General features: G+C 45.0%; 1 protein-coding gene and 1 pseudogene across 1 annotated transcript in view; one reads left to right on the forward strand and one right to left on the reverse strand.

Annotated features, from left to right (window-relative positions):
- Positions 1 to 2,971, forward strand: part of LOC107115470 (cytochrome P450 2J2-like) — a 25,948-nt gene extending 22,977 nt beyond the window's left edge. Inside the window, exon 9 of the mRNA XM_015417188.1 lies at positions 2,781 to 2,971. Within this exon, the coding sequence (XP_015272674.1) occupies positions 2,781 to 2,971 (191 nt within the window). The remainder of the gene's footprint in view (positions 1 to 2,780) is intronic.
- Positions 2,972 to 4,775: 1,804 nt separating this feature from the next.
- LOC107115467 lies at positions 4,776 to 5,078 on the reverse strand (annotated as a pseudogene).
- Between the last annotated feature and the right edge of the window lie 6,188 nt (positions 5,079 to 11,266).

Below are 11,266 nucleotides of genomic sequence, written 5' to 3' on the forward strand. Positions count from 1 at the left end.
GGTTCAGACACAGGAGTTAGCTTGGGGTCAGTTACAAATCAAGCAGACAATATTTATAACAAGAATAAAGTTTATTCAGTACAGGATCGCAATCAGACTAGAAAGACTTTAAAAGAACATCCTAAGCAATGTTTTGCCTAACTACACAATAAGAAGCATATTTACCAACATCAGGTAGGGTCCAAGAGTCAGTATTGTCCATTGGGATAGTCCAAGTATCTTGAGAAACAAGAGTTTCATCTTTGCAAGCATGCAGCCATGGGCTCAGCTCCAAAGAAACTCTTTGTCTCTCCCAAAGAGCACATGACAGAGACAAAGCATTTCAGGGATAAGTCCACAGAACAGCAGATAACAGGAACAGAACAGAACTCTCATAGGATTTAAACAGATATACTGCAATTGAGTCTTCAAATGAGCTCTGGCCAGGAGCCAATTGAAGTAGACTTGGGAGTGTCCAATTGTTCTGAATGGTCAGTAGTCTTGAAGGCCACACCTGCAGTATGTGCTCCCCCAAACTCTAACCACTCCTCTATGCTTACGTGAGTCCTGGCATGTAGGCACAGCCAGGCGCCATCAAGTCTAGGTTTCCCCACTAGAAGTGTGAAGACTATGTGGTTTTATGGCAGGCTATTGAGCCTCTTCTGACCAAATGGTCAGCCATCTGGCTTGTAACAGGAAACAGGGTATCAGAAAGACATTTCAGGGAAAGGCAGGGGTTTATAGGAATTAATATTTCTATACACCATCACATGGATCACTGTAACTAGATCATTGCGTTCGAGGAAGAGAACCAACTGCCTAATTACCTGAAGATGGTAAAAGGCCAAATTGGCAGTGGCTGCTACCAGGGCCTCCATTGTCAAGGAAGAAGAAGAAGAAGATATTGGATTTATACCCCACCCTTTCTCAGAGCAGCTTACAAACTCCTTTCCCCTCCCCACAACAGATAACCTGTGAGGTAGGTGGGGCTGAGAGAACTCTGACACAAACTGCTCTTTCAGGAACAGCTTTGACAGAGCTTGTGACTGACCCAAGTTCACATCAGCAGGTGCAAGTGGAGGAGTGGGGAATCAAACCTGGTTCTCCCAGATTAGAGTCCACACACTTAACCACTACACCAAACTGGCATCCAAGAGCACTCCCAAGGTCCTAACCTCCGGTGCTGGCACCAGTGGCACCCCATCAAAGGTTGGAAGTGGGATCCCTACCCACGGTCCGCCCCGACTCAAGTACAGGACCTCCGTCTTTGTCAGATTCAGTTTCAGCTGGCTCAGTCTAATCCAACCAGCCACAGCTTGTAACGGTCTTCTAGTCTAGAGCCCAGTCTTAGAGTAGACCCTGCATCCCTTCTCTGAACTAAGCTGTTGTAGATCAGGAAGCTCTGTCATTTCCCTCCAAAACACAAGATTTGATTCTAGTAGCACCTTAGAGACCAACAAAAAAAATGGGGGGTATGAGTCTTTGAGAGGCACCCCTTGTCTGATATGGTACAGGGAGGTTTGACTATTGAAAGCTTGCACCCCAAAATCTTGTTGGCCTCTAAGGTGCTATAAGACTCGAATCTAGTTATTCTACTACAAACCAACATGGATCCCCTCTGAAACCCCAAAAAGGCTTGCATTGATGCCCAATAATGGTTGCAACAATCATCTTCCAGACCAAACATTCTATGAAAACACAAATCACATGCCTTGCTGTGAAAGATGGAGATTTGGAGTTATCTGTGGAGAGCCTAGTGGGGTATGGAGCTTATTTGATACTGTCACTATCCCCTTTGCGAACTGACTCTTTGCTTCCAAAGGTAGGCATACTGGCATATGCAAGGAAACCTTCAGTAATTCATTCAATATTTTTACAGGCTATAAATGTGCACTGGAGATAGGGTTATGTATAAAAAGGGGTGGGACTTTTGCCCATTCATCACACTAGGCCAGCCCCATGGTCCACCCAATTTTTCAGGATCCCTACATTTTTCCCCTAGTCCGCTCTCCAGTGGCTCTGCTGTTACATGCACAACTAAACACTTAAAGGGTTTGATGAATGATTTGATAGCCAGATACTGGGCTCATTTCGCACTAGAGCTGCCTCGCGGTTGCGCCACCGTTTGCCCCGACACTATTGGTCAATTTCACACCCGAAGCTGCGGGGCTGCATTTGACCCACAGCTTCACCCGATTTCCTCTGCAGTTTTGTGATCCTCAAAAAACAGGATCACGAGTTCCGGCGGATGCGGCGCTGCGCTTGGGCGCGTCTCTCGGAGCTGTTTTATGATGTATGTGTTGGAAATTTAATAAAAATTTATATTAAAAAAAAACAGGATCACAAAACTGTGGGGGAAATGGGGCGAAGCCACAAGTCAAAATGCAGCCCCCCAGCTTCGGGTGTAACATTGACCAATAGTGTTAGGGCAAACGGCGGTGCAACCGTGAGGCACCTCTACTGCGAAATCAGCCACTGGACAAGATGAGAACTTCTTTCAGGGAGAATCATTTGACTGCAGTTCAGTGTTGTCCTACTCTTGTGTTGGTTCTCTGGTCTTTTGTTGGATGGGGGGGCAGAAAAACAGGAAGTGAGCAGCTTGGCAATAAAATGTGGTGTGGAGAACTTAGTGTTGCAGCAACAGAAGGAGGAGCTACTTTTGAGGATAGAAGGAAATCTTCATCCATTCAGCTCGTGCTATTTTACCAAAGTCCAAGCCAAATGTTCACCTAGGTGATACATTCTAGACAATACTTGTTAATAGACTCCTCATATGTTGCCTTCCCTTGTTTCCTTTGCAGGGGCCCGCGTCTGCCTGGGAGAGCAGCTGGCAAGGATTGAGCTCTTCATCTTCTTCACCAGCCTGCTGAGGGCATTCACCTTCCAGCTGCCAGAAGGAGTGAAGGAACTCAACGCAGATCCTATCGTTGGGATATCATTTGTTCCCCACCCATATAAGCTCTGTGCTGTTCCCTGCAGCAGTTCATCATAAACAATTGGAGTGCCTCATTTGTTACTGCCAATTTTTCCTCTTTCTGTGATTCTCTCCTTGACAGAGCTCGACAGATGCCTCCTCAAGAAGGAATTTAGATCTGTGATTTTCCTGATTGCTAAACCATTACTATTGCCTGATAAATAATTTTATTAGTAGTTTTGATGTCTTTGCGTAAATGCTCAATCCAGAATTCTAAAAGGTAAAGTGTGCCATTGAGTCACAGAACCAACTCTTGGTAACCCTGATGAAGTTCCACCTCATGAGGTTTTCAAGGCAAGAGATGAGCAAAGGTGGTTTGCCACTGCCTCCCTTTGCATAGAAGCCCCACCCTTCCTTGGTGGTCTCCCATCCACCTACTGGCCCTGCTTAGTTTCTGAGCTTTCACAAGGTCTGGCTAATCTGGACTATGGGGGCTGCTAATAATACACAGTTCTGGGGATAATGAAAACCAGACATTTCTCATTCTTTTTACATGCCTTTTAAAAAGGGTACATGGGAAAAACAGATATGTCAGAATGGAGTTAAAAAGCAAGAAGATCAAATCAGTCAACCCTGAAAGAAATCAAACCATGACTTTTCCTGTATAGAAAATGCTTTCTTAATTGCCAACTGTCAGCTAAGGTAAAGGTAAAGGTTCCCTTACTCGAAAGCCAGTCGAATCCGACTCTAGGGTTGCGGTGCTCATCTCCGTTTCAAAGCCGAAGAGCCAGCGATGTCCGAAGACATTTCCGTGGTCATGTGGCCGGCATGACTAAAAACCAAGGCGCACGGAACGCTGTTCCCTTCCCACCGAAGTGGTACCTATTTATCTACTTGCAATTTCTTGCTTTCGAACTGCTAGATTGGCAGGAGCTGGAACTAGAGATGGGAGCACACTCCATCATGCGGCACCCGGGTCTCGAACTGCTGAACTACCGACCTTCCACAGCCTGCAGTTCAGCGTCTTAACCACTTGAGCCACCACAGCTCCTACCTTGATCCTTACAGACTGCTCATTCCAAGTACAAATGCATCCCCTATAATGCACTTCTTAATGAACAATTGAATAAAACCTTGATCCTTACAGATGCTATTATTCAATTGTTCATTAAGAAGTGCATTATAGGGGATGCATTTGTACTTGGAATGAGCAGTCTGATCAATGTTGGTTGTGCCTTCACATTAGAACGCAAACTAAAAGAAGAGTCTTTTAGACATTGTCTATGAAAAGAGTATTAGATGTTTCAAAACTGTGAACCCCGATGATATTAGAAGCACAGTAGCAGAGGGAGTATATGAAAAATAAAGATGTGCTGAAGGCTCCAGTCTAAAAGGGGTTTGGGTTTTCCTTCGATGCTAAAATAACAATTGTATAGCTCCAGCAGTGTGCAATAATCTTATAACATTTTCTTAACTCTTACTAATACAAAATCAGAAATGTGGATTCTTGTCATAAAATTTAATAAAGTTAAAGTAAATCAACCCACTGGAGTAGAGCAAAGATCATAGTCATCCCAAAAAAAGATAGAGACCCGTCAAATCCAAATTCAAACAGACCCATCTCCTTGCTCAACACAGATGATAAAATCTACACTAAACACTATTAGCAAGACAAAATAAAATAATTGACCCCCCCGATACACCCTGATCAATCCGGGTTCATTCCAAATAGAGATCTATCTGATAATACCAGAAAAATAATAAACACTATACAATATTGCCAACATTATAAAATAGATTCATCATATTTATTTATTTATTTATTTATTTATTTATTTATTTCAGCTTATATTCCGCCCTCCCCCAAATGGCTCAGGGCGGATCAATACTCGGTCTTCCCATCGATAGTGATGTTGGCGTAGACAAGGTTATGGAAGGCCCAGTCCTGGTGAAAAGAAAGGTCGCTCTTCTGGCTCTCCATTGGCTTGCTATTCCTCAGAAGTTCGATGCTGATTTTAGGAGGATGGAATCTGTCAGCGTAGCACTGCAAGGTGTTCTCCTTGCCAATCTTGGGAAGATAGTGGGTAAACACCTGCACTGTAGGCGCTCGACTTGTGGCTTCCGCCGCTACGATGCAGACCACGGCCACCACCAAGACCATCCACTGCACGGCTTCCCTCACCATTGACAAAGTGGAACCAAGCTACTTAGAACAGGTACTAGAAACTTTGGGTTTTGGCCATGTTGTGAGAAAAATGTGCCCCAACACACCCCCTCCAGTTCATGTTCCCCTGAGTGTTGCCTCCTTACCAAAGGCGGAAGGTGCAAGTTTGGAAACACTGAGCGCTGGCCAGAGACACTCCAAGCAAAGGTCTCTCTTCTTATATATCTTTTTTATTTAAAAGGCTCAGTATTCAAAGTTTACCTGACAAGGTGAACAGCAAGACGCTGTGTCAGCTTGCCCACACAGTACACTTCTATTTCAAGAAATATAAATTGTAAACACATACAGAAAAATGAACATGCAAACAAAGTATCCCACCCCAAAGCATGCAAGAAGCGAAAGGGCCCTCTCGGGTTGACTTCCAATTCTCAGGAGACTAAGCCCCTCCTGATCCTTCAGAAGCCAACGAAGTTCTGTAGGATTTCACCAGTATTTATACCAAATGATCAAAGGAGTTCTTTTGATAATCATATCACAGTTGTAATATCACAGTTGGAAGTGGAAATTGCTTAACTGTAAATTGTTTCCTAGAAGTTGAAATTGTAAATTTGCTTCCTTACAACAAAAGTTCACACAATTCTTATTTACTGGAAGGTGCTATTGTTTTCCTGGTGTTCCCACCATTTGGGGTTACACTGTCCTTTGAAGCTATCAGAGGGCTCACTTCAAAGTTATCTTCTAAGGGGAAGTGGGGTATGTGAAATCCTGTTGTCTCCTTACTGTTGTTCCAGCAATACACAGAGACAGACACATGGATTTCATGAGATATTAGGTTCCATCTTAAACCCAAACTTTCTATATTTCTAAAATTTCTTTCCACAATCCCCCATTTTTTGGGTTTAAAGGGAACCCAAACACAATTTTCTACAGGAAGCTTTCAGGCCCATCTGTCTATTTTACGTTGTTGTGACGATATAGCTGATGTGGAGGTAGAGACTATTTTGATTCCAGAAGAAAACACAGAAGGAATACATTTAGCTGCACAGGAAATAGCAAGAAAACACACCAAGATTACAAAACCACCTAACACCAAAAAGTGTACCAAGGTTTTCACCCAACTACTTAGGTTTGGAAGCCAGTCCCATAAGTCCAGGGTGACTTCCTTGGCTACCTGATGAAATACTTGTACTGCATTCTTTAAATCTTGTAAATGTGAAGCTATATATCCAGATTGGTTTACATAGAAGCAACATTCTTCTTTAATAAGGGCACAGACTCCTCCTTGTTGTGCAGCAAGGATGTCTAGTGTATAACCATTTGAGCTACAGAATCAATTTCTGTTTGCATGTGTGAAAAAGAAGCTATTGTATCATTAAAAGAACGTTCAATTTCAGAACTTATGTTTACAAGGGCTTTCTCCAGCTCCCAGACTCCTATTCCTGGAACAATGGCTCGCATAAAACGCCATCCAAAAGACTGGTGTTTCACAATAGGGTTATGTACGCTCCTCGGCCTCATCCTATGTAAGAAGCTTCCTAAGTTAGGTACATCAGATGCATTCAGAGAATCATATATTGCAATATTTGGAAAGGCATACCCTAGAGTACATATTCCTTGCCACTTGGGTGGTAGAGCTTTATATGCATTATTCCCACATATAAAGAAAAGACCAGGTGACTGCACCCTGAGAAGTGACATACCAGGCTTGGCTGTGATCCCGGGAATAGATTACATTGCCTGGTCAAACAAAGTACTACACTTTAACATCTCTAGTTCCCTTTTAAACCGTAGAGCTTCTTCCAACTCCAACGTACTTTCTTGACCACACACTGTTATCTTGTGGAGTTTTTCAAAGGCACCCTCTTGTATGACAAGCTTGCCTTGGCAAGGTTGTAGTTGGTGTTGAATGCTTCGGAAAGTAGATAAATACACTGGAATGCTCTGGTTACAAGTCCCAGTGGAATTAAATTGGGTAGACTCCAACTCCCCCATTTTATCATAGCAGACCCGCTGTCTGCACACCCTATATTCAGTGTCTTGTGGTGGTGGAATAGGGACATCTGGCTGTCCTAGGCTGAGATCTACAATTTGGGCACATTTTGAAAGCTCAAGAGTGCCAACCTGCATACCGGCTCGTGTGGTACTTCGTACACAAAGGGGGTAAGTACATGTATCAGGTGTAAAACATATTTCAGGTAATTTCTCCTGCTGCCATTCAGGGACCCACCGTGGGCCAGGATGTTTCCATAGTACCTGTGGGGGTTCCTGAATGTGTTTGGTCTCTACAAGGTCCAATGAATGTTGTATGGACATTAAAGATGGAAGGCTCCATACTCTAATCTTTGCAGGGACTGCAAACAGGGTGGCTTTCTGATCTATTTTAAGTGTCCTTTCACAAATCCAGCAGTCTTTAAGTCATGCTACTTGGGCTACCTTTTGTAAAATGCGTTTGTAAGGATGTTCTAAACCTGTAACCATGAGACTCAGGCATAACAATACTAAAAACACACCCCTCTCCATCCTCTACTGTTCTGGTTCATTCCCTTTCCCTTCCTGTGTGCTGTGTGGTTGGAATTGGGCTAGAAAGCAGTCAGGGCACACCCACCTTCGGAGGTTACTCACGTGATCAAAGGTCTCCTTAGGAAATGGCAAAGGATCCCTAAGATGCAGGATGGTATCCCAGTCCTCCTTTACCTTGTCTGCTTCCCACAACCCGTTAAACTGTGGGCACTCAATACTACTGGCCCAATAAAACTTCTTATCTTCTAAGTTATTATTGTTACTTCGTACAAGGAAAATTGTCAGATATTCGTCCTGATAGTCCTGCTCATACACATCTAAATAAAAATGTTCACAACAAGCTGACAACCAAAAATATTCTTCACAATAACAGTCCAACAAATAAAGGGAACAAAAAAACCTTCTAAAATCTTGTACTTGGGGCTCTATGGGGAAGTCACTATTGGGAGCTACACTATTGTCCTCAATGGGGTTACTAGAATCACAAAGTCACAGCTTCCGATTTCTTCGGATGACATATGAATTCTGTTGCGGCTGATGGCTTGAAGTTTTATTGTACAGGAACAAAAAATAGCTGGAACACAAACGGCTGGCTGGCAAGATTCAAGGCGGTTCTTGCAACTGGCAAGCTTCAAAAGGATGCCTGTACCGTCGGGGACGCAAATCGTAGGGCTCTCGCTGGAACTGGAATGGCTGTGGTAGAGATGGCTGCTGCTGCTCTGACGCTTGTGGCGGTGTGCCAGGCTCGGGCAGGGGCGTGGCTTCTGGATCTTCCACTTGCTGCAAATCCAGATGAGATTGTGGAAATGCTGTAGTCTCGGGTTCCACAGGAGACACAACCTTCTGAGCGTGGGAGGCGTGGATCCAGGTGTCTCTTCCCTCGACCTTTATGGCAGTAGTGGTCACCAGTAGCATCTGATAGGGCCCCTCCCAATGCGGTTTAAAGGCGTTCCTCCTACAATGCGTCAGTAGCCAGACTTGGTCACCAGGCAGAATATTATGGCAAGCCACGTCAGCCGGAACAGACTGGGAATTCTGGACTTCTCTGTGGATGACCTTCAAGAGGGTAGCTAGAGATAGAACATATTTAGTTACAATGTCACTTACTTCAGTTAGGGTTTGAAACCTAGGTGGACTATGATACACTGGGAAAGGTCTTCCAAAAAGAATCTCAAAGGGCGTCAATCCATGTTTTCTATTCGGGGTGTTCCTAATGTGTAACAGGGCTAGGGGCAATGCCTCCATCCAGGATAGCCCTGTATCCTCACAGATCTTCTTTAATTTATTTTTGATGAAACCATTTTTTCTTTCTATAGCTCCTGAGCTTTCTGGAGGGTAAGGTGTATGAGCTGCATGTGAAATGTGTAGTGCAGTCAACATTTTCTTAAATAAATTAGCAACAAAGGAAGGTCCTAAATCTGAACCTATTCTTACTGGGACCCCAAATCTTGGGAGAAGCTCTCTAAATAAACAGTTCACAGTTGCTTCGGGTGTCTGATGTTTCACTGGATAACATTCCACCCACCCAGAAAATAAATCAATAACAGTAAGGCAATACTTATAGCCTTGGCATGGAGGCAATTCAATGAAATCAATTTGCACATGCTGAAAAGGACCAAAAACCCACGGGTAGGCGCTTTGTTTCCTTTGTGGTTTAGGCACAAATTTTTGGCAGGTGTGACAAGCTTGGGTCTCCCGTTTTGCTTCCAGGTGGATTCCTGGGGCATACCATTGTTTTAGGATTTGTGTTGCAATACCCCCCCATTCCCATGTGACTCACCATGTGGGTCGCATGGGCAAGCGCTCTAATCATACTCCTAGGGGCTACCGGCCGCCCATCCGGGAGAACAAAAATATCATCCACCAGAGGTGGCCAGGGCTGGAGGGAGGCACTGGCACTCACCCACGCCTCTCTTTTTGCATCAGGGGCTTCGTGCTGTACTTGAGCCAGAGTGGAAAACAAATCAGGGAACCCCAAGTTTGTCTGCACCCCCATTTGTAACACAGGTTTTCGGTGTGCTGCAAATTTCGCAGCTCGATCTGCTTGCGCATTCCCTAAACTCTCAAAACTGTCATCAGTCTGATGTACAGCGCAATGGATGACAGCAAGCGCTGCAGGGAGGTGCATTGCAGCCAGCAGGCGGGCTATGAACCAGCCATTAACTACCAGAGTTCCTGCTGCTGTTAGGAACCCACGGTGTTTCCAAATTTGCCCCACCTCATGACATACCCCAAAAGCATATAGTGAGTCTGTGTAAATGTTGACTCTTTGTCCTTCTGCCAGTTCACACGCCCGCGCAAGTGCAAACAGCTCAGTGGCTTGTGTGCTCAGATGGGCCGGCAGTGCAGCCGAGTCAACAACCTCCTCCCTCCACTGTACAACAGCATAACCCACGTGTAGTCTTCCTTGTTTGTCTCTGCTAGCAGACCCATCAGTAAACAGGCAGAGAGTGGGATCAGGGAGAGGGGTGTCCAGTATGTCGGGGCGGATGTTAGTAACTGCATCCAATTCCTGCAAGCAATTGTGCGGCTCACTCTGATCGCCCTCCCCTGCAGGGAGAGGCAAAAGAGTGGCTGGGTTTACTCCTTTGCACTTCAGCAGGTGAATGGCCGGGTCCAGCAACAAAATCCGTTCATATTTGGTAAGTCTTTCATTGGTGAGATGCTGTGTGGATTGCTGTAAGAGCAAGGCTGCAACAGAATGCCCTACCATCACATTTACTTCGTGTCCCAATGTTAGATCCTGGGATTTCTCAACCAGGAGGGCTGTAGCAGCTACTGCACGCAAACAGGGGGGGAGTCCAGCTGCTACAGGGTCCAATTTCCCACTGTAATAAGCAATTGGGCGAGGCTGGGGCCCAACCATTTGGGCCAGGACCCCCAGTGCTGTGCCTTCTTTTTCTGCACAATATAAGTAAAAGGGCTTATCATAATTTGGGAAACCCAGGGCTGGAGGTGACATCAGGGCTTGCTTCAGACCCAGCCAGCTCCCTTCCATTTCTGGGATCCACACAACTGGGTCTGGACCATTGTCTCTAGTTGCCAAGTGAAGGGGCTTTGAAAGTAATGCAAAGTTGGGGACCCATGAATGGCAATACCCAGCTGCCCCTAGAAAAGAACGGATGTCCCACTTGGTCCGAGGGCGTGACCATTGGGAAATTTGCTGCACGCGCACAGAGGAAATAAGTCGTCCTTGTGCTGAGATGGTATGCCCCAGATAGTGCACCGATTGCCACACCAACTGCAGTTTCTCATTATTAACCTTGTAACATTTGTCACCAGAAAATGAAGTAGTGCCAAGGTGTCTGTTTGGCATGCCAGTTCAGATGATGAAGCAATCAGCAAGTCATCTACACAAACTATGAGCGCACTGCCTTCTGGGAGATGAAGGCTTTTAAGGTCGTTCAGAAGTGCTTGTGTGAAAAGGGTGGGGCTTTAACAGAATCCCATTGGGAGGCGGGTCCAGGTTAATGTCTGCCCTTCATAAGTGAAGGCAAACAAAAACTGGCTGTCAGGTGCTACCCCCACATGTGTGACTGTCAGGTGCTACCCCCACAGAAAAAAATGCAGACGCTATATCAATCACAGAGAACCAAATGCTGTCATCAGGGATGCTGGACAAAATAGTTGCTGGATTAGGGACAATATTGTACCTGGGTTGTACAATCTTGTTCACAGCACGCAGATCC

This window comes from Gekko japonicus, unplaced genomic scaffold, assembly GCF_001447785.1.
Source record: "Gekko japonicus isolate JY-2015 unplaced genomic scaffold, Gekko_japonicus_V1.1 scaffold1341, whole genome shotgun sequence".
Classification (NCBI taxonomy): domain Eukaryota; kingdom Metazoa; phylum Chordata; class Lepidosauria; order Squamata; family Gekkonidae; genus Gekko; species Gekko japonicus.